This window comes from Triticum urartu, chromosome 1A (genome assembly GCF_056163025.1).
Source record: "Triticum urartu cultivar PI428250 chromosome 1A, HENAU_Tu73, whole genome shotgun sequence".
NCBI lineage: Eukaryota > Viridiplantae > Streptophyta > Magnoliopsida > Poales > Poaceae > Triticum > Triticum urartu.
In genome coordinates this window covers 11,667,368-11,693,333 of record NC_141873.1, presented here as the reverse complement: position 1 = coordinate 11,693,333, position 25,966 = coordinate 11,667,368, and the positions used below count along the sequence as shown (strand labels likewise).

Here is a 25,966-nt window from a genome sequence, read left to right as displayed (position 1 = left end):
GCAATAATAATCTTTTTCGGATTTTTTCAAACATTTTTGAATGTGCAACAGGGTCAGATGCACCGATAGCACCAATTACCTTGGTGCACCAGATACGTTCCATGTCACTTGCAGCCATCTTAATAACTCAGTCATACAATAGTTAGTTAGACTAGTAAGTTATATCATTAATATATGTCACACATCTTTCTCTCATAAAGGTTGTTGGGACTCGTGCTACAACCGGTTGTAAGCTTGTAGCCCGATTCTCTTCCCTCTCCTCTCCTCTCTCCTCCAACTAGACACAAATCTGATGTGGTATCTCTTATAGACCGTCTACATAACTCTATTGTACTTTATCTTGGAGTAATAATCAATAAAATAATTATCATGTTCCCCTTGTCTTGTTAATATGCTCTTCTTCTTTCGATCGGTTTCCTCTATCTGTTGTGTTCCCATCCTCTCTTCTTGTTAGTATTCTCACATCTCAATGTTTGTTGCACTCAAATAGATCTTTAGCACTGCCCGCCACATTATTATACAAGCAGCATGCTCTAGGTGATGAGATCTGCCATTTTGGTTTAAGTACTTTATCTGATCTGCCATGTTCTAGCTGATATATTGAGAACGTTTATTACATGTGTTTACGATTATTCGATGTGAAGTTCATACACTTCCTATGTATTTCTACTCTTTTTGATGGACCCTAATAAGTGTCAGATGTGTGGCACGAAACAATTTTGCCCACACATGTTGGCTGAAGGAGATCGGCCGAACGTCATTTTAGTCACCCATTGTGACACGTCAACATTTTTACTTCTTTCACACATGCATACAAATAGGGATAAAAACAGATCATGTCAATGGGAATCTTTGGGGGTTTTCAAACTTTATAGTGTTTTATCTCTTAAATAAAAATTTCGAATGAAAATCTGTTTTCACCATTAAATCCGTGGCGACGAGGATTTCAAAACTAGATCCCATGTCGATATATTTCGACTTTATTTTTTAACGGTCAAAAGTTGCCATGTCTATTGCACATAAATTGCTATGGCGTTTACACTGAAGTTGCCATGATACGCTTTAACTAGTTTTTTCTTCTTCGTTTAAAGTAAATTTTGACATGTTATAAAAAAGAGAATCAAGAATAAACTTGCCATGTAGAATTACTAAAATTTGTCATAATCCATGAAACAATTTTGACATGGTTCATCATTAAAAAGAAATCCATCGTCAATTAATTTAAAGATGCATAGTCAATGACTCAAATTTGTTATGAATGAGAAACTAAAATTGTCATGGTAAATTACTTAAAATTGTCATGATACATGCACTAAAATTTGCCATGCTTCACAAAAATAAATAATTTCCATGGTCAAAAATAATAGAATTGCCATGGTGAAAATAGAGGTAAATACAACAATGGTGCCTGAACTTGTCATCAATGTTCACTTTAGTGCCTGAACTTGAAAAATACGTCTAACTGGTTCTAAAACTTGACACAAACATGCAAATACGGTGCTAATCCTATCCATAGACGTAAAGCACGTCAATGTGGCATCGTGTATGGCTGACGTGGCACTGACATGGCGTGGGGCCTACTTGTAGTTACAAAACAGAATAACTCGAGTACTATATATGACCCTATGACTAGTGGGCCCGCCTGTCAGTAAATAATTAGTAAGAAAAATAACATAAGAACGTAATGGACGGGCATTGAACCTGCGACCTGACGTTTGGGAAATACTTGGGCTCACCATTCCACCAAATATGTTTTCAAGTTAATGTCAGCCCCTCATCCTTAATGTATTTCAAACTCCAGTATACATAAACGGGTTGCAGCTTGTGGCCCATTTTCCGCACATTATTTTTAATGTAAAAAGTATGTCAATAATAATCATAATAATAAAATCTAGATTTAAATATTCATGTGTTACTAATAATTACTTTATGCTACACAAATATCCGTGTGCACACAAAATAAAGATATAGAGGTATGTAATAAAATACCTTAAAAATGTTCCTGCAATTTTTAGAAATATTAACTTATTATTCGAAAATACTATTTTAAATATAATCCATGAGTGTTTAATTGTTTTTGTAAATACTAACATTTAAAATATATTTTATAAATAATAATTATGTTCTAAATAATAATTAAATATTTCTAAATATTACAGGAATATTTTTAAATATTTTATTTTATTTTGTATAGTATACCTCTATATATTTACTTTGTATGCACGTGGATATTTGTGTGGCATGAGGTACTTTCTTCTAACATTTGAATATTTGAATCTTACTTTTTTTATTATTATTATTATTTACGTATTTTATTACTAAATTTGCCATGATGAATTACTAAAAATAGTCATGATCCATGAATTAAATTTGTCGTGGTTAATTACTAAAAATTGCCCTGGTCAATTAAAAAATTTGCCGTGGAAAGTAGTTGAAATACAATGGTAGATTTAAATCTAGAAGTAATAATAGATGAAACATATCATGGCATATTTAGTGTAAACACTATGGCAACTTCAGTGTAAACATTATGACAACTTCAGTGTAATATCATGGCGACTTCTAGCCAACAAAAAAGTCACTGAAACATATTAATGTGGGATCTAGTTTTAAAGATCTCTTCAAGACGAATTTAATGATGAAAACAGATTTTTTTATCGGATTTTTTATTTAAGAGATAAAACATTTTGAAGTCCGAAAAAACAACAAGATTCCACTTATGTCATCTGTTTGATGTGGCAAAATGGATGGTAATGAAAGCGTTTGGATCATGTTGCTTCATGCCACGCGTGTGGCATTTATCATTTGGGCTTTTGATTGGCATTCATAATATGTAAGGAAACATGATGGTATATTCTACTCTTGGGATGACAGTCATGGTGAAATCATTTGCAAACCAGTTTTGGGGGGACTTGTGCTAACCATATATACCTAAATAAAATGCTGCATATGGTATGTTAATTTGAGGGCAAATCCAGCATGGTTTTGACTGGCTATGATGTGTCCAAAGCCTGAGCCATTGTTGACGCAACTTGAACAATGTAGTAGTGTTGTCTTGAACAATGTAGAACAAGATGATCCACCAAAAGATGGACTTGGTTAAGATTTATCAGGTTGTACCACTGGTGAAGCGGCGAGCTGCACGGGGCTCAAGAGCCAGAGGCTAAGGCACACCACCGCGGCGGCAGCTAGGGATAGGTTGGGATGGTGCAGTGCTCGCCGGCGAGCTCCGGAGAAGCGACGACGAACGGTGGTGGAAGATAGGAGGGGGCAAGGACAAGACAAGAGAGAGGACGCTAGATGGATGAAAAAGAAAAGGTAGTAATTCCATGTGTAACTGAACAATGCTATCTTACCCAAGAGAAAAAACAGATAGTGGTACCACACAGCATAGCCATAGTAATTTTATGTTCCATTGTAGCTAACCTGACATGCTGATGGATAAACTTACCAGTGTTCTTTATACAACATACTACTGCACTATATAGAGAGGTTTAATATTGTTCTGGTCTACACTAGGAAACATAAGATAACAGTTCTGGAGACAACTTCATCATACTATATGTTCCACCAAAATAGATGCTCATAACAGTTTCCAGACAGAACCATCGCCGGCTCAGGGCGTCGTCCCCATGGGCGGCGCGCCAGCAGCCACCCAGCTCACCGGCGTCGAGCCGACGCGGTCGCCCTGGACCTCCCCGGCCTCCCTGCAGATCCGGTCGAGCATGGCCACGAACTCCCTGACGCCCGCGAAGACCCTGAACAAGCGAGCCTCGCCGTCGCCCACCTCGTCTCCGCCGTGGAAGTACTCCGCCACCTCCCTCACCGACGACAGGCACACGCTCTCCTGCCCCTGGAGCCTGACGATCTCCTCCTCGGCCTGCCGCAGGAACGCGCTCATCGCGTTGTGGAACCGCCGGGCGCTCTCGGCCGAGGCCGCCATGCCGTTGAGCCTCAGCACGTCGTGGACCTTCCCGAGGCCGACGCCGAGCTCCGACACGCTCCGGCTGAGGCCCGTCATGTCGACCGACGCCGCCTTCTTGGTGCTGGTCAGCTCGGCGGCGAGCTTCGAGACCACCTGGAGGCCGTGCTTCCGGCAGTCGACGTCGCACGGCGGACTTGTGCTCGCGTCCGTCTTGCATGCTGGGTTCAGATTGCTGTGTCCTTCCGGTTTCATGATTTCTTGGACGACGAACTGCAGGAGCGCCGCCTTGCCGTCGGCGCCTTTGACGTCGACTATCTTCAGGAGCGTGTTGGGCTCCAGGGCATGTGAGCTTGGAGAGCCTGTGTTGATGCTCATCATGTTGCCAAAGTTGAGGACGGCCCCAAGAACCTTGTGGAATAGCCTGCTGCTCCTCAGCTCCTCGCAAGCTGCCTGGATGAACAAAATGTAGAAAAATAAACTACAATGGATGATAAAATCATGGCTGATTCTACATAATTTGCACAGGTCTAACTAGCCATGCAACACAAGCAATAGAAGATTCTACACTTGAAGGACTGAAGTAGATATGTAGCCAGCAAGTCTGTGTTCCTTTCCAAACAAGCTGATGAAACACATTTGTAAAGTAGGGCAAATCATCTAATCTCCCCTTCAAACTTTACCTCGAGAGTAGCGTAGGACATCCTCAGCTGATTGACCTCCAGATAAAAGTTGGAAACATAGAGCATAGCATCCACTCTCTTGAATGCAAATGGCACATCCAGTATCGTCTTCAGAAAAGCATCGACCGCGCAAAGCTTGGCAGGTGGGTCATCCTTGAAATATCTGAGCTTAAGCTCTTCCTCATTGGTGAGAACCAACTGAGCGAGCATCCGCAGGGCTTCCACTCCCAAACCATGTGCATTGCCTGTACCAGACAAAAAAAAACTAGAGTTAATAACAAGAACGTAGCATAGAAGAGTGAGAAAAGCAGAAATTAATTAACTGTAATAACCAATTAGATGGACGTAATGCAAAAGATTCAGAGCGCCTTCAATGGAATGGCTACTGTAAACAGAAAAAATGTGGAAATGTCCATGGAGAATTTCAAACAGTCACCAATAAAACATGATAGCACTAGAAAGATTGTCCAGTACTAAAAGGCTTCGCAAGCTTTTCTATAATAAAGAAAATGCTGCTTCATGTGAAACAGTGGGACATATACACGACTTCATGTTGCTGATGTCTCGTAAAAGAGTATTTGAAAACACACCCAAAAAAAAGCATAGCCTGTCCCAGTCGAGTGGCAAGACACGGATGAATTTGTGTGGCAATAAACAGATTGATCGACCCTGCTTCACAGTCTCCACAACATGTAGGCACCCAGAACACGTTCTGAGATAAGCAGATGCTTAGTTCAGATTAATGTCTGAACCCAACATCTATGTGTACAGTAACACTTGACCTTGGCTTAAACTGTTTTAAGTTACTAGTACTTGTCAATGTGAAAGCATCAGCCTAACTAAGTGCAGGCCAATCCATCATAGCCTGATAACACCATCATATCAAGTACTCCTTCCGTCCGGAATTAGCTGACGCTCAAGCGGATGTATCTAGACATCCGGGACAGAGGAAGTATTTGATAAACACAAACAAAACAGAGTCTGTCCCAGTCCAGTGATAGGACGCGATGAAGCTGTGTGGCGATGACACACAGGTCGATCAACCCTGCTATCAACGGCATTTGTGTCTTGAGATTAGGTTCAGAATAAAATCTGATCCCAGTGCCCATAAAGAGGTTTCTCTTTTTTCTTCTGAAAGCAGAATATGCATAATGCATTTAACTGAAAGAATGCTGTGCAGCTTTCTACTTAATAATGCACCATGTACAGCACCACTTGATCTTGTCTTAAAACATTTTAAGTTACTAGTACTTGTCAACATAAAAGCATCAGCCAAACAAAATGCAGGCTAATTCACCATAGCCTGATAACACCGGGAAAAAACGCGCTTCCAAGAAGATATCATCATATCAAGTGTTTGGACACGATGAAGCTGTGTGGCGACGACCCACGGGTTGATCAACCCTGCTATGCACAGCATGCAAGTCAAGAGATTAGCAGATGACTGGTTCATAACAAAATCAGATCCCAAGCCCATAAAGAGGCTTCTCTCTTTTCTTCTGAAAGCAGCATATGCATCAAACTGAAACAATGCCATGCAACTTTCTACTTAATAATGCACCATGTGCTGCTGCAAATGTGACCACCAGCACATTCAGCTCCATGTGCATATTCAGGGAACAAAACATGCACTCAACTGAAAGAATGTTATGCAACCTTTTCACTGTCAACACAGTGTTAAGTGGACAATATAAAGCCCACAAGCTCATCATCATTGACAATGCACCATGTACTTCTCCAGATATGATCATGTGATCACCAGCACATTCAACCCCTAGGTCCCCCCACAAGTGCACACCAGCTCCATTTCATTGGTGAAAGATTGCACTTTTGGCAACATCAGAATTTTTCAGGAGTAGATAGATAAGCCAAGCAGAAGAAGCCATGCATTACCTTCCAAGAGCGCATCACGCACTTGCTCCTCGGAGAAACCCATTGCACCCAGCACCGTGCCGATGCCGTGGCACCGCGGCGCGCCGAGCAGGCACACCTCCCTCGCAGCGGCGGCGGCCGCCGCCGAGTTGTTCAGGTAGAGCTGGATCATCTCGTCCTTCATGCTACACAACACAATGGCAGGCAGTCAGATTCAGACATTCAGATAAGATAGCGGAGGCTAGTGGATGCTTACTGCAGAGATCCGGGCTTGAGCTTGTCGGAGTGCAGGGGCCGGGACTTGTGCATCGCCGCCGCGTTGGTGGAGGAGGAGTCGCCGTCGTCGTCGGAGGGGGGAGCGGCTTGTGCCGGCGGGACGGGCACGAAGGGGTTCCAAGATTGAGTTGGTGGTGGTGGCGGCGGCGGCCTGCGTTTGGGGGGAGACGGGTTGGGGGCCCGGCCGCGGGGCTGCGGGATGGACGGCGGGCGGATGTGGACGGGGCTGGAGCCGAGCGTGGGTGAGGAGGCCGAGGGGGAGGAGGGCGAGAGGGACGAGGACGAGGCGTCACCGGCGGCGAGTGCGGCCGCGCGGGGCACGGTGCTGGGGTCGGACGCGGAGCTGCGCGAGCCGAACTCGCCGGAGGGCGGGCCGACGCGGGGCAGCGGCGGGAGCGGGCGGAGCTCGGGCGAGCCGGGGCGGGGGTGCGAGGGGGGCGGGGCAGTGCCCGGCGGCGGGGTGGCGAGCGTGCCGAGGTAGAGGAACTCGGTGCTGGGGTTGGAGGAGGAGGTGGGCATCGGCGGCGGCTTGAGCCGGCGCCCCTCCTCGTCGCCGTCCTCCTCCTCGTCGTCGCCACCCCGCCGCGCCGTTGTCCCGGAGGAGGAGGCCGCCCCGTTGGCGGCGTCGGACGCGCGGCGGTGGCCGGAGGGCCGGCGGAGGCGGCGGAAGAGGTGGAGCGAGAGGAGCGCGGAGAGGAGCAGCAGGCAGAGCGAGAGGAAGGCGAGCAGCAGCGCCTGCAGCACCGGGAAGCGCGGGCTGCCGTTGTGGTTGCTGCTGCTCCCGCTCCCTGCGTTGGGGGCGACGAGGGTGGAGATGTTGGCCGGGAAGGTGCGGGACGCGTCGCCGTCGCCGGAGGGCTGGGTTTGGTCGGCGGCGGTGGAGGGGGGAGGGGGCGGCGGGGAGAAGGAGGGGAAGAATGGGTGGTTGGTGAAGGGGTACTCGCTGACCGGCGTGGGGACTACCGGGGCGGTGGACGTGGAGGAGAACCTCGGCGTCGGCGGCGACGGTGCAAGATTCGGATTCGAGTTCGGGGGCGGCGCCGATGCGGGAGGGGGAAGAGATGGGGTCTGCGGCGACGGCGGCGATGTGGAGATTGGCGGTGTGCGGTGGTGCCTTCCCCGAGGTGGGGGCGGAGGGAGGGGTTGTGGTGGGAGTGGGGGTGCTGGTGGTTGTGGTGGAGTGGAGGGAGGACCCGGCGCCGGCGGGGTGTGGCGGTGGTGGCGGTGAGGAGGTGGGGGTGGAGCAGGGGAGATGGTGGGCTGGGTCTGGAGGAGGCGGCGGGTTGTGTGGGCGTGGGGGGCGGTGAGCGGGAGGAGGGTGAGGAGGAGGAGGAAGAGGAGGAGTGGAGGCGTGGGCGGCGGCATTGGTGGGTCGGCTGGCTCCTCCGCCGGCCGCCGGTGAGCTGCTGCTAAGCGTGGGTTTAGTGGAGGTTTGGGTTGGGAGAGGGAGCTCGGTGAGCAGAGCAGCCACTGAGAGTCCCACGCTGACGCTCACGCACCCGTGTGGGTTGTCGTGCCGCTTTGTGCTGTGTGGGGTGAGGGAATCCTGGCTGCGTGTTGGGCTCAGCCGGAACCAGCTCGGTCGTGTCATCCATCGTGTGTGGCAGAGCAGAGCGTAGAGGAGTGAGGACTCTGGTCTCCTGTCACTGCATGATTTGATTGTGTCAAGTCAAAAATTTTAAAACTTTGATCAGGTCTATTTATAAAACTGCAATACCAACTACTCACTCCGTTCATATTAAATGTATTAAGTCTTCATACAGATTTCACTATAAACTACATACGAACCAAAATAAATAAATCTACGCTCTAAAACATATCTATATACATTCATATATATATTTTATAGTAAGATTTTTAAAAAGATTTATATTTAGAAATGAAGGGAGTAGTATATACTACGGCAACTCCAACTCCAGACACGGTCCACGCGTCGCTGTTTGGATCGAAATCGAAGGGAAACGACCGGCACAAATCCAAAATCCGTCCGCTTGTTGTCCGTCTCAACACATTCCCAATCATACTTGTGCCGGATTTCCGTCCACACCGGCACGAGACGGGCGCGTTGTGCATCCGCTCGGTGGCCGCCTCAAAGTAAATATATGTAATTTAAATGTATGTAATTCGCTCGGATTTCCGTCCTGTTGCGCATCAGCCATCCACACGGTCGTACCTTCGGCGGCGGCCGAGACAACCTTGTTCAGGCGCAGCATGGCACTCGTGGAGGAGCCGCTTCGCTTCCTCCTGCGCGGTGTCGGTGTGGAGGGCTGTCACGGCTGATGATGATGGCGCACAGGAGCCATGGCGACGGCCTTGCCCCTGCCGCATTGGCTCCTCGCCGATCTTGGCAGGGGCGTCGCCTGACAGTCGTCTCCGAGGTGATGACAGAGCGGTCAATGGCCCGAGCGGCGACAAGGTATGAATCGTTGCGGACCCATTCCAGCGACGCATCCGACTTGGCGAACGCGAAGCGGCAAGCAATGTTGCACCGCTCGTGGTGCGCCTGTTGCCTCACCACCCACACCTCCTCCAACATGACGGCCCGTCGAGCCTCAGAGACCGCCACCATCACTGTCTCTGAGGTAGTGGAGGATGCGGCCTCGTGTCATGGTGCTCGCGAGAGACAGGTAGTCCTTGACAAATTGTCCATGGCGATTGTGGAGGGTACGTAGTCTCCTTTTTCACCCGCTGAAGAAGGGGACACCGCCTCCCTCTTCATGCGGTAGCGCGGCGGGGATGGTGAATTCTCCTTGACCGCACGTGGTCTAAAAGACAAATTCCTTGTTCCACGAGGATGAGCCATGGATGCTGAGGGGCTCGGAGAGCGAGGGACGGCGATGTCATGACCTGTCTGCCGGTGTGGAAAACCATATTGGCGATGCTCCGGAAGGAGGATGGGCTCGTTGAGATGCCGGCATCGCTGTCACATGGCTCATAGAGTCGCGGCCAGGTCGTGTGAAGTATGGATGACAAAAAACACGTTGGGCCATATGCGTGCGGATTGAGTGTCGGTGCCCTTAACACATTTTGAATTTTTCTTTTGAAATCAAGCACTTTGAGATAGCGTCAATGTATGTTGGCACAGAATTTTATATGCAAACGTGAAACGATGTTCAGGATACAAAAAATGACAAGTGCGTTTATTTTTACAGCAATGAGACTGCGACTACACGGTGATGATGGCACGGTATGCTATCTGCCGCAGGTGGCAGAGAGAGAGAGCGGAGTGGGAAAGGGATGGAGCTGCGGCTTCGGTTGAAAATGCATGCATGCACGCACGCACGCACGCACACAGTAGGACGACTGACGGACGGACGGATGCTCTTTCCCCTCCCTCCCCACCGCCCTTTTCACTGGCTTTCGGGTTTGGCTCCTTAAATCGAGGCTGGTCGTGCTTTTTTTACTGTTGCCTGTCGACCAACGATGATTTCTTTTTTCTCTTTATTTACTGCCGCAAGGACGCGGTAAAAAGGACTGCGCAACCGCGTGCCCGCCACCACCCCTAGCTAGCTAGCTCTGGCCTCTGGGTGAGGCGAGGTTTTGGCGGGAAGCGTTTTCACCTCCCTCCCTCCCGTGCCGTGCCGATCGCCTCTTCCGGCTCTGCATGCGTCACGTGATCCCAGCCCAGCCATACAAGTCGGATGGATTTCCTCGCCTTCCCACCGACAGTACTCCCTCAAGTGATCTAAACGCTCTTATATTAGTTTACAGAGGGAGTACTAGATAAGAGAAGAGCACCACCGTCCCGGGCCGGGCCGGGCTTGAAACGATGGAGTTTTTCTTTTCTTTTTGACCAAGTCCACCAAGTGGGAACTTGGCTGATTTGCAACCTTGAATGAAAAAAAAAAGAAAAAAAAATGAAAGGAAATAAATATCTCTAGTAGGAGTACTGTACTAGTTGGACGATGGCAGACGGCGGAGGTGGCATTGTCGCAGCCAGCGGCGTAGCGCTAGATTGAGCGTGGGGACTGGAACGGCCGGTCAGCGTGTCCTTGAGCCACGTGCCGCCGCCTCAAACCTTCTTTATTGAACTTTTATATTTAAATAAACGGATTTGCTATTTTACATCTAGATGTAAAATAACTATCTCACATCTAAGTCCCTCATCATTGGATTTGTTTTGTCTTTAAAATTCGTGCACTGATAATCTGCCGATTTGTTTGCGTTTGTTTGTAGGATCTGCTGATTTGTTGCGTGCCAGCGTGGGCTAGCCCATGTGTGCTAGCGTGGGCTGCCTTTCCTTTCTGTTTTTTATTTTTGCCTATTGTTGTATTGTCTCGATACACTCCACCTGTAGCAGTTTGTGAGGTATTTTTTGTCTTTTTTTTATTTCTTTTTTCTCTTCTTTGTGATACTATGATATGTGTATATATCAGATGGCGTGTGCATGCATCTCCTTTGTGCGTGTATATACTGTATGATTATTGATGCATTTTTTTCGTTGTTCTGATTTGTATTCATCTCTGTAATGTGTCCACGGAATAGTAAATCATGTATTGAAATTGTTAAAACTCATATAAATGAATGTGATGTCTCATCTAAGCTTCAGTCCATTTGATCTGTCTCTATAAATTTTGTGCAATTCTTTGGTTGGGGTTGTTTTGTCCCGCGCGTCCGGTGCCGCTCGTCTGTTGTTCATTTTGCAGCCCATCACACCATGCGTCTTCCTTTTTTGGGCCGTTTTTTGTGGTCTTTTTTTTCTTTGTTGTAGTTGAAGATAAGTGTTGTTTGTATAAGTTGAAGAGACGAGTTGACCGCTGGCTCGTCGGCTGTTTCTTCGCTCTCTCTATTCCATTGCTCTTTGTCTAAGGAGAAGAGGCGACCCGGCCAAGTTTCTAAGTAGTACAATGATGGGCAACGTTTATTTTTGTTCTCATGTCTAACCCTAATATGTAAAAACCTTGTGGCTTTTTATTATTGTTGTTCCAGTTGCAAGTCGATCACCAACATGTATCTGGGTCCAAACCGTTTTGGTCTTTCCTGCAAGTGTACTCCTAATTGGGTTCGCCTTTTTATTCTAGTTGCAAGTCGACCACCGACATGCAAACTGGAGCTCATCTCTTTTATTTTTACTGTGGCAGTTGCAAGTAAACCACCAAGATGCAACTCGGCCCAACATATTTTTAGATTATGTTGCAAGTGCATCCTTGTCATGCAACTAGTCACCGTTGCATCTTGTTGTTGTAATTTTCGCGTAAACTTTTGATCTCCCGGCGTTGGATGATGTATCCCTGTGTCTCCTTATTATGTTTTGTCTACTTGTCCCTAACTTTTGTTCTAGATGCAAGTCCAACCACACACTGACATGCAATAGAGGTCCCATCTTTTTAAACTTTTGTTTTTTTCTCCTTTTTAGTCTTTTAAATCCATGATTTTTAAAATTTTATAAGTACTTTTTTTAATTCACCATGTGGTCTATTTTTCCGTCATTTTCCTGGAAGCTCTACCTTCCGCCTTTCTTGTTGTTGTTTGTTTATTGTGTATCATGTTATTGGACTAGGTCTGTTTGACTCCGCTTTTGTTGGCCCACAACTCATTACTGAGGTCTGGCCTTTTTTTCCTCCTAGTTGGAAGTCCACCCTCGACTCGCAACTTCAACCTGTTCTTTTTTTGTCCCATTTGCAAGTCTGCCCTTGACTCGCAACTGGGGTCTGATATTTTTTTTATCCTAGTTGCAAGTCCACCCTTGACTTGCAACTGGGACCTGGTCTTTTTTTTGTCCCAGTTGCAAGTCCGTCCTGACTCGCAACTCGGGCCTAACGTTTTTTCCTTCAAATTGCAAGTCCGCTCTCGACTTTGGGACCCGAACTTCGTTTGTCTTAGTTGCAAGTCCATCGTCAACTCGCAATGGGGCCCGATTTTTTTCTATTTCCAAGTCCACCCTCGACTCACAGTTAGGGACTGAACCTTTTTGTCCGAGTTGCAATACCCCCTTGACTTGTAAATCGAACCTAGTCCTTTTTTGTCCCAGTTGCAATCCGCCCATGGGTCGCAGCTACGCCTGACCTTTTTTTTCCTGATTGCAATTGCACTCTTAAGGCGCAACTAGATCTCAATATGTTTTTGTCCTAATTGCAAGTCCACCCTCGACACACAACTGGGGTTCGGCCTTTTCTTTCCAGTTGAAAGTCCAACTATGGCCAAACCATTTTTTTCCTAGTTGCAAGTCCACTCTCGATGCAAATGGGGCTAGATTTTTTTTTCATGTTGCAAGTCCATCATCGACTCGCAACTGGGGCCCAACATTTTTTGTCCGAGTTGCAAGTCCACCCTCGACTCGTAACTAGGGCACAACCTTTTTTATATGAGTTGCAAGTGCGTCCTTGGCTCGCGACTGAGGCCCAACCTTTTTATCCGAGTTGCTAGTCCACCGTCGACTCGCAACTAGGGTCCAACCTTTTTTGTCTGAGTTGCAAGTTCGTCCTCGACTCGCAACTAGGGCCCAACCTTTTTTGTCCGAGTCGCAAGTTCATCCTCGACTCGCAACTGGGGCCCAACCTTTTTTTGTTCGAGTTGCAAGTCCACCATCGACTCGCAACTAGGGTCCAACATTTTTTTGTCTGAGTTGCAAGTTCGTCCTCGACTCACAACTAGGGCCCAACCTTTTTTGTCCGAGTTGCAAGTCCACCCTCGACTCGCAACTAGTGTCCAACCTTTTTTGTCCGAGTTGCAAGTTCGTCCTCGACTCGCAACTAGGGTCCAACATTTTTTGTCCGTGTTGCAAGTCCACCATTGGGTCGCAACTAGAGCTCAACCTTTTTTGTCTGAGTTGCAAGTTCACCGTCGACTTGCAACTGGTGCCCGACATTTTTTTAGTCCCAATTGCAAGTCCACCCTCGATTCGCAACTAGGGCCGGCCTTTTTCCCCAGTTGCAAGTCCACCGTCGACTCGTAACTGGACCTGGACCCTTTCTAGTCCCAGCTGCAAGTCCACCGTTGACTCGCAATTAGGGTCCAACAATTTTTGTCCCCAGTTGCAAGTCCAAACTTGACCCGCAACTGGGGCCCGACCGTTTTTATTCCCAATTGAGAGTCCACCTTCGGCTTGTCATTGGGGGTCAAACATTTTTTCCCTAGTTTCGAGTCCACCCTAGTCAGCAAACAAACTGCAGATGAGCTGGCCCAAGTAGCTATGATACTTTTTTTGTTTTGTTTCATTTTCTTCATGTTATTTTTGCTTTTTTATTTAGCATTTTTCTTCATTGTTTTCCATCTATTTTTTATTTCTCTATTTTTCAAAAGTTGATCTCATTTTTTTCATATTCTGATAATTTTTTGTTTGTTCATAAATTCACAAGTTTCAAAATTTGTAAATTAGTTCATTTTTCTAAAAATGTTCATGTTGATCAATTTTTTTAAAGCAAATCAAAATGTGTTTATTTTTTGTTCTCTTCTTATTATCTATTTTCTCTAATTTTTTCCCGTTAGCTTTTAGTTCAATGTATATAAAAAAGTTTTATTTTAGCATCATATATAAAAAAGTTCATGTATATCAAAAACAATGTTCAGTGTGTATTGGAAAAAAATTAGTGTGTATTCAGAAAATGAATATCATATATTAAAGTGTTGTTCGCCACATATTAGAGCATTTTTGGTATTCGTTAACATTTTTTATAATTTTAAAAAACTTATGTAAATTCGTGAACATGTTTTTGAAATATGTGTTGATGAAATTTTGTTCTTTACTTAAAATTAATTATAAAATATAATAGTGAAAAACGCAAAAACCAAAGGGCAAAAAATAAAATAAATTATTCACAGCCTAGAAGCTAGCTATGTGATCAGAGGCAAAAGCTAACAAGTCGATTTAGGACTAGCGATCATTTTGTTTTCCAGATAAAGCTAGCGATCATGTCCCTAAAAAATGGCTCCTTGTACGGGTAGCTAGCAACCAGATTTTTTTTTATGAGGGAAGCTAGTGACCAGATTTGCGTATAGGCCGGTCACCAAGGCGGACACACGACAAGGTAGTTTTTAGTTTTGGGCTTTGACAAATTAAAATCAAACAAACAGGACAAACAAACAAAAAAAACTTAGATATGAGATATTATCTCACATCTAGATGTGACATAGACGGACCCTTAAATAAAATAGAGCCTTTGTGGAGGTTCACAGAAATGATTATGTGAGCAGGAGAATCCAAAACGGTCTCAGCCCATGCATGCAATGCAACGAAAAAAGCTCCAAGGAAATTGGTGAAACAAACTGGACGACTCAGACTGTACCTGCACTGCACCTGGTCAGCTCGTCTCATCAGCCGCCACCTGCGGCCGCTGGCTCTTCCTTGTGAACGACCAATGCAGCATGCCTACCTGGAACCTGCTAGGTAGGTATTCCATCTCCACTGCATCTTCTGCGGGCGCGCGGAGTATTTGAACCCGAGCTCACGCGCTTCGTGAAGAGCGGTAAAGTTTTAGCTTTCCGCAATTTCGTGTGATGAGACGACATTCATGCCGGACTGGGCACCAAAAAAAAAACGATACTCTAAAAAAAAAGCTATTGCTGGAAGCATTTTGGAGCGTCGGTTTTGTTCTTTTTGTCCAGAACTCCGCCAGCGTTATTTCATCATGAAAATTTACGGGAAGTTGAATATTCCATCAATGTTTATAAAAAAATCAGATTTTTTTTATCTTTTAGCTATTTTTTTCGAATAATACTGTTCATCAGGGAGAACCCGAGCTCGGGATCAAAAGAGCACTCCCGTTTTTCCGCCTCCGATTTGAACTGAAACCACGGTAATAATAATTATGAAACAAAGAGACTAGTACAGTACTACGTAGTTACCGTCGTGCTTTTCGGGGTGCACACTACTGACTACTGCACTGAAATTCATTCAAGTGTGCCGAGCCGCGACCGCTCACGCTCCTTGCGTGCTGGCATTCATGCTGCCTGGCGTCCTGCTACAGCAGATTGTTTTTCTCCTTTTTCTTCTTCTTTTTAACGTCCAACTACAGCAGAGAGTGAGTTCGAGACGGCGTTTCATCGGACGGTGCTGTTTTACTTCCCGTCAAAAAAAAATGAGAGGTGTCTTTTGGCCTCTTGGCCGCCTGAGCTCACGGGATACATCACTCGCGGGTGATTTGTTAATTTGCCACCCCTTACTTCCCCTTTCACATTTTATCACCCATTGCCTCAATGACGGGTGGGTCCAGGCCTCACCTGTCATTTTTAGGGGGAGCAAATTATGAAAGGGGAGGTAAGGAGTGACAAATTATCAAATTTGCCATCACTGGCTGGGTCGACACACCTTCACAGTGTGTAAAACCTGCCAGACCAAGCACTGCCAAGCGGCCCACAAAATTCCATATATGCTCACATGCGTGCACGCATGTTGGTTTCTGGAGCTCGCAAACTTCCAACGACGTGGATCCAGGAAACCACGCTTTGCATGCCCTTTTTTCTGGCCCCGGTGATCCTTTTCTTTTCTAAAACAAACACATAAAAGCAACTCTAACGGGGCGATTCAAACGGACGCGCGCTTTGTCCGTTTGGGTCGGCCAGACAGACGCCGACGTTCGTATTTTAAAATGGGTCGGCTTGACCGCCCAACTGGAAAGCCGACCCAAATGTGCCGGCATGGGAAAAAAACAAGTTGCACGAAATAAACATAATTAAACATAAAAGTGGTCGGTCAAACGCCGGCCAAAGTCCATCTAGATCTAATAAACATTAAATAAAACATTAAAAAAAGTCTGCGCCCGCCTGCTGCCGCCCCGCACGCTGCCCTAGACGTCGTCGGCCTTGCCCTCGACGCCGCCGTCGTCGGTGAGGTCGATGAAGACCGGTGCAGGGCCAGCCCACCCAAACGCCGCCTGGTACGCTGCCACGGCAGCCTCCTCCGGCGTCTGCTAGGGCGGCGGCATTGCGGCAAGCCGAGCGCGCTCCTCCTCCTCCTCCTCCTCGAGCCGGAGCGCCTCCGCGTCGCGTTGGAGTATGGCCTCGTAGCGCATCTGCTCCTCGCCGTCGGCCTGCTCCTGGCGGAGCCAGTGCTCCTTCCATCGCTCGAGGTGGGCTGCCTCTTCCTCCGGCGTCGCGGCGAAGTGGACGGGAGGCGCGCTCACCCACTCGCGGTACTGGCCCGTCCACGAGTAGGCCTCCTTCGGCCAAGTGGGTGGAGGCGGGGAGCGCTTACGCTCCGGCTCCGGCTTGGGCTTTACGGACAGCGACGGCGGAGGAGGCGGCACGAAGAGCGGGGTGTGGACGGAGTCCCCCGCCGCCGACAGGGCAAGGGCTTGCTCCAGCCCATGCCAGTGCGCGTCCTCCTCGATGGCGGCTTGGTACTCCGCCTTCGCCTCCATGTCCTCCGGCTCTACCTGCGGGGGCGGCGGTGGGAACGGCGGCGGAACGGCGTCGACACCCGAGCGCCGTTGCTCCTCGTGTTCGAGGGCGAACCAAGCCTCCCAGTTAGGAGAGTCGGCGGCGTACCCGGGCAGCCGACGCTGCTCCGGCATGAGCAGCGCGCGGCACCGGCGCACCTCGTCGTCGTGCGCCCGCTGGGTCCGCGGAACCGCCGGCACCGGGATCCGGTTTGGATCCAAATGCCAATGATGCGGCAGCGTCACGTCGGGGTAGGGGAGGGGCTGCCTGTACTCCCAGTACCACCGCACTTGGTGTACCGGGATGTGCAGGCGCCGACGTCCAGAGCGGAAACGCGCCGGCGGTGGAGGGGGAGGGGGAGCACGGGATGACGACGCGGCGGGGTGCCCTTCCCCTTGCCATTGTTTTTGCCGAAGAGGCCCATGGTGCGCGCTAGGGTTTGCGGTCGCCGGCGAGGAAGCAAAGGAAGTGGTGGGGGGCCAGATGTGGACGGGAGAAGCGGATGAGGCCGACCCCGCCGCACGCGTGGTTAAAAAAGGACACGCACACTGGCTGACACGTGGGCCTGCTATCGGTGGTCGTCATAAATAAGACGACCGATGGCGGTTGGGTGACCGTCAGGTGAGGACGCGGCGGACGGTGAGGAGACGCGCGGCGCGTCCGTGCCGACACATTCCAGGCGTAATTTTGGGCCGGAAATGGGTCGGCGCGGACGCTGGGCAAGTACGATTTGAGTTTGAGTCGACGTATTGAGCCGTCATTTTTATCCGCGCCGATCCAAACGAATGCGAGCGGACGAAATGGGTTGCTCCATTGAAGTTGCTCTAAAGCTTTATTCACCAGTAGAAAACATAGTTACATCAAACCAATCAAACGTCAAGGAAAATGTAGACATACTAGCAAGGCAATACGGGCAATACCAGTACTCCCTCCTGTCTTTTTTAATTCGCACATAAAAATTGTCTGAAGTCAAGTTTTATATATGAAAAAAGATAACATGCACAATACTGAAATTTAAAAACATGAAAATAAATTCATGAAGCATATGATGATAACATTGTGAATGCTGATTTTTTTTAGGAATAAGTATATTTTTTGTCCCTCAACGTTTTCGATAGTATAGAAATGGGCCTCAACTGTAAAACCAGTAAATCTTAGTCCCTCAATATTCAAAACCGGACAAGTTTAATCCCTTTGGATGGTTTTCCGCTGACGTGAAGTGGTTTTGACTCTGCGCGGTGGCTATCGGCCATGACGCCACCTAGACCCGGTCATGGACAACCCGGCCCAAACCCGAAGCCCGACATTCAGGCCGGGCTCGGGCTTCATTTTATGACCCGAAGCCCGGCCCAAAAGCCCGAATAAAGCCCGAAATATGTATAAAAACATATTGTATTCAAAATATAGGTATAATAAACTAATATAATATACCAAAAATAATTAATTTAATTAAAATATGTCACTGTTCATGTACTTCGGGCTCGGGCTTGGGATTTTATCTTCGGGCTTTGTTAAGCCCGGCCCAAACCCGACCCGGCCCGACGTTTGCCCGGGTTTAACGCCACCCCTTCCGGCCGAAGGAGCGCCCAACACACGGTCATTCTCCTCTACAAAGGTAGCCTCGTACTAGCTCACTCGTGTATAAAGCAAGCTCTCTCTGATGCGCTTCTGGCTTAGGCTGTTGATTTTTTTTCCCGTTTTCTTCTCATTTGGTTAGCAGGGCACGAGCTCACTATTTTCTGTCGAGGCCGTGTGAGTCGAGTCTGCATCCATGTCGTTCCATGTCGCTGCAAGTGTCTAGCAACACGTCAAGTTGTTTGCTGCACAAACTACTCAAGTGCTGATGTTCACATCAGAGTGCTCCTGAGCGTGTGAGTTGAGAGCTAACACTGGCCGGTGTTTTTGGCCTGAGAGGAATCAGCTTAGATCAATTAACGTGCATATGTAAGCTAGTTGTCTGCAGAAAACCCACAAAAACAACACGAGGGACTAAGCTTATCCGGTTTTAAAAATAAAGGAACTATGTTTTGCTGGTTTTAAAGTTAAGGAGTCATTTATCTACTTTCAAAAGTATTGAGGAACGAAAAATATTCTTTTCCCATTTTTTAATAAAGTTGGTCAAACTTGTCAAATTTTGACTCTACATAAATCTTATAATGATAATCTTATATGAAATCAGATTTGACCAAGGAAGAGCCTGAGCACACGAAGATGCACTTCCAGAAGCAAACAAATCCGCATCAACGTCGATCAATAGAACGCGCGCGCATCAAACAAACCAAACATGTTAGAGTTACATTGACTAAACACGCCACGTCGCCCTTTGCGTCTCCACGCCTTCTACCTGCCCCGCGCCGGTCCTCGAGCTCAAAAAAGAAGAGCGATGGGTAGCCCGGCGCCGCCCGGCGCCTCGCACGGCCTGTTCGGGTCGAGCGGCGTCGGCGGGTTCGGCTACGGCCTCGCCGTCTCCGTCGGCATCCTGCTCGTCGTCTCCACCGTCGCCTTCGCTGTCTACCTCTGCTGCGCCCGCGCCTCGTCCATGCCGGTGGCTGACGCCCGCGGGGTTCCGGCGCCGGCGCCGCCCCGCCACGACGTCGAGCTCGGCGGCATCGACGCGGCGACGCTGGAGGCGTACCCGGCGGTGGTCTACAGGGAGGCGAGGAAGCCGGCGTCAGTGGAGCAGCAGGAGGCGTGCTGCGCCGTGTGCCTGGAGAGGTACGCGGACAGCGACATGGTCCGGGTGCTGCCGGACTGCGGTCACCTGTTCCACCGCGGGTGCGTCGACCCCTGGCTCCGGCAGCGGCCCACGTGCCCGGTGTGCCGGACCTCGCCTCTGCCCAGCCCCGTGCCCACGCCTCTCGCCGAGGTGACGCCGCTGGCGCTGGCGAGGTAAGGCCGGCGTGAGGCGATCGAGCGCACGGTGTCTGTCCGCGGACATGGCGTTCTTCAACTCTTCTTGGCTTGCTCTCTGTTTTCTTCCCATCTCCATTAGTTTAATTTATACTATACGGCAAGATGCCACATGTAATTAATTAATTAATTAGAAGGTGATAAGTTTATATAGCTAGATGTTAGTGAATGCTGTTTTTGCTGATGTGAATTCGTGTATGGGGTTAGGTGGTGTTTGGTTCTCCAGTCCTAGTACTTTTTCTAGTCCCAACTAAAAAGTCCCTAATCCCTAAAAAGTCCCTCCCTGTTTGTTTCTAGAGACTAAAAAGTCCCTAGTCGTCTCTTCGTAGAGGCTATTAAATGACCATGTTGCCACTAGTATATAGAAAAATAACAATCAAACAACACCATAGGGGGGCGGGCCAATGGGTGCATGCAGGGGCATTGATGGAAAAGTCCCAAAAAGTCTCAAAAAGACTCTCCTTGAGAGTCTTCTTCATTTAGTCCCAAATGCCTAGTTTAGTCCCTAAAAAGTCCCTCCCGTTTGGTAAAAAAGTCTTTATGAGGGACTTTTTCTAGTCCCTACACAAAAAAGTCTCTGGAAACAAACACCCCCTTAGTTTAGTAAGTAAATTGGTGGTATTGATGAAGAAGAAGACAAATTTGATCAACCATATTTTTAAGATTTAGCAAAGGTACATGGAGGGCTTGATTAAAAAAAATTGCCTCGAAAGACCACAAATATCATGTTTGTTTCTGGACCCATATCCCCATCAGGGTTCCTCATCACTCCCATTGCTGGAATTAACCACGATGGTTTAAAACCAGTCCCGTACGGGCTTGGTACCAAACTACCAGTCACCGAATAGCCACTGTGCCAAAGCCACCGGCATTTGTGGTCAACGGGGCTGTCTGGTTTTCAGCCACAAATTGCCACGCTTTGTCACACCTTATTTTAGGTAAATTTGATCAAGTTAGATGGGTGTTTGGTATTAGAATACCTGAGGCAAACATTTTTTTTATGAGCAGTGAACTTCACATGTAATAGACAGAAAAAGTGTGGCAAGATTCCCTTAGACAAACCAAAGTGTGGCTAACAATTTGAACAATTTAAGTTAGGCAAGTGTGACAAATGTGGCAAAGAGTAATGCGGCAACGTAAGGCAAACATAGTAAAAATCTAAACATCCCCAACATCACACAACACAAACATCAACATATCCATCCATGTTCCATATTCTCGTGAGGACGAACCAACGAACGGTGGTGGGTGGATGGCGTCACCAAAGAAGTTTCGATGCGAGGTCATAACGCGCTAAATTTTGACCAAAAGATCAAAATAGTGATTTTGGGCGTGAACTGCCACACAAACTCTGATATCTTAGGGAGCGGATCGGATCCAACTGGATATCATCAAGTGTCTACAGACACGTCTGGACGTCGGGATGTGTACATGGACACTCAAATACTCAATGGGGTGGATGCCATCCAATTGGAGTCATCAAGTATAAGCGAACACCACATTTTCATTGATTTTTGGATTAACCTTTACATGAAAAAAGAACCCTAAAAAGCTAAAATAATAATCCTAATCTACTCACCGATGAAGGTGGTCAAGGAATCCCACGATGAACGGTTTGTCCTCGTCGTCTATGGCGTCCAATGTGAACAAGGCAGAGTGGACGATGGATGCCTCGGTGACATTGTCGTCGTGCCGCTCTGGCGCCTCGTCGCCCTTTGCCTCTAGCCTCTCAAAGAGTTGGGCATGCTCCGCCTCGTTGACCAGAGGTGTCATCGCTCGCGCGCGGACCTCTGGCGCGCTTTAAGCATGACGCTTTGGCGTGAGCTACTTGTACAAGGCGGCCAACTTACTAGTGTTGTTTCAAGGTTCTCTCAAACTCAACCCATGACGCCACCCCCTCAAAAAAAAAAACCCTCAGAAGTCATGAGTGCAAACCCTACAACTCACGCAAGAAAAAGGAAGACGGAAAGGTCAAGGGTTTCGTTTTGCTTCTCGCTTCTTTTCGAAGAAAAAGTTTGGTTTGTTTAGCCCAGGCGCTCTCATGTTAGCAACAACACACGACCTGCCGCCGTTGCAGATGGTGGCAAGTCAACCGTTTCGTTCCGGTGAGTCTCAGCCGAAGAAATCATGTGCAACCCAACTAGTCACCCCATGCAACTGAGGCAGGGCCTGCCGCCATGGCGGCATCCGCCACGTGTCTCCATCCGCGAGTGTTGTTTTGGCAACGCTTTTCACGGGCGATCCTTTATGCTGATATAAGTTTGCGCATACGTCGCATGCGGTCCTTGATGCCGATAAATCCCGCAGGTGGCCTGACATGCAAGAATTCCAGCTCAACAACACATGACTCCATGAGTGCAAAAAAGACTAGATATCTCATTTTTTCCCCTTCTACCCGCAAAAAAAAGCTCTCATTTTTTTCTTCAAATGGAAATTTTGCTTCGTTTTTTTAGATAGAACATTCGTATTCCATTAAGACACGGCTAAATCGCCGGTTACAGCACGGGGTACATCATCAAGATAGTTAGAGAACCACTGGTTAGACTCTCCAGTAACTAAACCCGCACCAATAGCAGCCAGCACATGCGCTGGCTTGTTACAAACACGTGGCGTGTGTACAACCATAGCCTGGATAAATTGTGTGGCAAGATTCACCTTAAGCTCTTTGAACATTTGGCCAAGGGAAGACAAGTCGTACATATCCGATGACACAGCTTGTTGTAGCACTAGACAATCAGTCTCAAACTATATTCTGCCCACCCCCATTTGAACAGCCCACTTAACAGCAGTGCAAAGAGCCACTGTCTCAGCGTGTAAAGCATTGGAAATTGATTGGGATGAGCCCGCTGCAGTAAAAAGGACTTCATGGGAGGCACCTCTGCATATTAATCCCCATCCACTGTATTCATTGTGTTCTGAAAAGGCTCCATCAATATTAATTTTAATAAAATCTGATGGTGGTGGCTTCCAAGAACTATGGATGCTCGCTTGAGAAACTGGCTTCTTATTCAGGAACTCATTCCACTCATTCACATGAAAACGAATAGCATATTGAAATTCTTCTACCGTGGCTCTGCGTTCTTCATGATTTCCACGGTTTCTCTCGTGCCACCAAGACCAAAGAAGAGCAATGGTAAGCATCCTTCGTTCCTCTCAAAGTTGCAAAATAGCATATACTACTCCCTTTGCGGAAATTTGCTGTGAAAATTTCACTCTCACCTCTTCCTGCATCAACGCTCGCCATCTGTGTTTCACCCATTTGCATTTAAGAAAAAGATGCCCTCCATCTTCGAACAACCGGTCGCAAACAGCACACCGTGTATCAAGCTCTAAACCCCTTCTACTAATATTCATATACATTGGGTGACTATTGTGCGCAAATCTCTACAAGAAATGATGCACCTTAGGTGGACACTTTTGTTTCCAAATAGCTTTGAACATTTCAGAATCTCGTTCTTCATATGACAAGCTGGCACCTTGCAGTTTGTTAGCCTCCCTTTTTAACATGGCCACATGTGCTTTATATGCCGATTTGACCGAGAAAACGCCCTTACTATCAAGATGCCGGCCTAAGAAATCATGCGCTTGATCATGGACTGGGATGCTCATAATGTATGGCACATCATCTTGATGGAAACATCCTTCGACGAGAGCTCGGTCCCAGTAGCCCGTATCCGGATCAATTAACTCGCAAACTCTAGTGAGGAGGCTATGTCCACGTGGCGTAGAAGGTCGCCGAGTCAATCCCCTAGGAATCCATGGATCCTCCCAAATCCGAACATTCGTGCCATCCCCGATTCTCCAGATTAGCCCTTCTTTGAGAAGCTCAATGTCTTTCAAAATACTACGCCAAACATAGGTCATACCATTAATCGGTTCTGCAGCAAGGGCATTACCATGAGGGAAATACTTTGCTCTCAAAACTTGTGCACAAAGGGATTCAGGTGCTTGTATCAACCGCCACCCTTGTTTGGCTAGCATCGCCAAATTAAAAGAGTGAAGATCACGAAAACCAAGACCTCCTTCATCTTTTGACAGCTTCATTTTATTCCAACCTACCCAATGCATCTTATTTTCTTCATTCTGCCTGTTCCACCAATAGTGACATATCAGCTGGCTTATCTCATCACACAAGGACTTTGTTAGATCAAAGCACGCTATCGCATACGTAGGTATTGCTTGAGCCACATCCTTCACATATATCTCCTTACCCGCCATAGAGAGACATCTGTCCCAGCCCACTTGTAACCGACTGATAATATTATCTTTAATGTAGGCAAAACATTTCTTCTTTGACTTTTCAAATATCTGGGCAGTCCAAGGTATTTTCCTTCGCTGGCTTCACTTCCAATTTGCAACTCTTGTATAATTAAATTTTTGAAACTCTGACTTGCATTCACACTAAATATTACTGAAGACTTTTCTTGGTTAATCACTTGACCCGAACACTCCTCATACATTTGCAGAATATCATTAATTGTCTGGACACCATGTACAGTCGCCTGCATGACAAGGAGTGAATCATCTGCAAATAAAAGGTGATTAACTCTTGGGGCCGCCGGAGCAAGCTTTATACCTTTGATTTGGCCATCGTGATTTGCTTTATTTAGCATTGCTCAAAGTCCCTCCGCGCACATGAGAAAGAGATAGGGGGAGATAGAATCCCCCTGCCGCAATCCTCTACCCGGTATAACCACATCTGAGATATCTCCATTCACTCTAAACCTGTACGAAATAGTCTTGACACACTTCATAATTAACTGTACAAACTCATCAATGAAGCCCAACTTCTTAATAATTCCTTCAAGAAACGGCCACTCTACCCGGTCATAAGCTTTACTCATGTCGAGCTTGAGTGCCATGTATACATCTTTACCTATCCTCTTTCTTCTCATGAAGTGGGTCATTTCATAGGCTAAAATAGTGTTATCAGAAATTAAACGGCCTGGCGCAAAGGCGCTTTGGTTGGCTGAAATAATCTCATCCAAGATTTGTTTGAGACGGTTTGCCAACACTTTAGACACAAGCTTATACACCACATTGCAAAGGCTAATAGGGCGTAGATCTTTGATACGATCAGGGTTTCGAACCTTTCGGATAAGCACAACAATTGTTTCATTCCATCCCTCTGGTATACTGCCGCCTCGCAACACATGTAATACCTCCCGTGTCACAGCTTCGCCCACCGTACTCCAAAATCTCTTATAGAAAATAGCCGGCATACCATCCGCACCAGGTGCCTTAAGATCACCCATATCATCAAGGGCTCGCTTCACTTCCTCAACAGTGTACTCCTTTCTTAATAGATCATTCATCTGGGGTGTCACCTTCGGTTGTACTGCTTGTAAAGCCTGGTTAAAATTTGGGCCTGCCACAGGGGTAAACAAGTTAAAGGAGTGGTTAGAAATAAATTCCTTCAGACCAGCCTCCCCTTTCACCTCCACACCATCTTCCCCAATGAGCTTTTCTGTTCTGTTTTTTTTCTTTCTAGCCGACGCAAAATTGTGGAAAAATTCAGTATTACGGTCTCCCTTTACCAGCCATGTTGCATGAGCTCGTTGCCGCCAAAAAATATCTAGTTGTTCTTCCAGCCGATCAAGTTTATACCCGATCACCTGCTCACGCCTCAGACCTGCTTCTGTCAAGTTCCCACACGGGCATTTTTCCAAGTCAGCACGCAGTTTATTGATACGTTGTTGCATGCAGATCCTCAAGGACCTCTCTGCTCCAGGCATCAAGCTCCTGCGACACAGCCTTAATAAGTTGTGCAACTGTGCTCTCTCCTCGGTCACCAGCCTTTTGCCAAGCATCCATCACAATTCTTTCACAATCATCCTCTAATAGCCAACGTGCCTCAAAACGTTTATTCAGATTATTTTTAGATCCGAAGTGAAATTTTGTTTCCGCCGTTGACGACGGACCATTTTTTGAGAACGAGAGAGAGAGAGAGAGAGAGGAAGAAAGAGGAGGCCAGCCCACCATCACA

At 47.3% G+C, this 25,966-nt stretch overlaps 2 protein-coding genes across 2 annotated transcripts; one reads left to right on the top strand and one right to left on the bottom strand.

The window, feature by feature from the left end:
- Nucleotides 1–3,391: 3,391 nt before the first annotated feature.
- Nucleotides 3,392–8,290, bottom strand: LOC125542864 (formin-like protein 14). Its single transcript, XM_048706090.2, has 4 exons — nt 6,734–8,290; nt 6,499–6,662; nt 4,606–4,850; nt 3,392–4,375 (listed from the first exon to the last, which is right to left on the bottom strand). Exons 1-4 carry the CDS (start codon nt 8,116–8,118, stop codon nt 3,617–3,619), a joined length of 2,553 nt encoding a protein of 850 aa, XP_048562047.2. The 5' UTR covers nt 8,119–8,290; the 3' UTR covers nt 3,392–3,616.
- Nucleotides 8,291–19,256: 10,966 nt separating this feature from the next.
- LOC125538114 (RING-H2 finger protein ATL70-like) lies at nt 19,257–20,133 on the top strand. The gene has a single exon (XM_048701441.2). The coding sequence runs from the start codon at nt 19,454–19,456 to the stop codon at nt 19,961–19,963; it is 510 nt and encodes a 169-aa protein (XP_048557398.2). The 5' UTR covers nt 19,257–19,453; the 3' UTR covers nt 19,964–20,133.
- The last annotated feature ends 5,833 nt before the right edge of the window (nt 20,134–25,966 follow it).

Coding starts and splice junctions, on each gene's coding strand:
- LOC125542864 (XM_048706090.2), bottom strand. CDS start 8,118: ATGCCGCCGCCCACGCCTCCACTCCTCCTCTTCCTCCTCCTCCTCACC. Junction 4,851..6,498: donor GCGTGATGCGCTCTTGGAAG/GTAATGCATGGC, acceptor TGTCTGGTACAG/GCAATGCACATGGTTTGGGA. Junction 4,376..4,605: donor TGTCCTACGCTACTCTCGAG/GTAAAGTTTGAA, acceptor TTGTTCATCCAG/GCAGCTTGCGAGGAGCTGAG.
- LOC125538114 (XM_048701441.2), top strand. CDS start 19,454: ATGGGTAGCCCGGCGCCGCCCGGCGCCTCGCACGGCCTGTTCGGGTCG.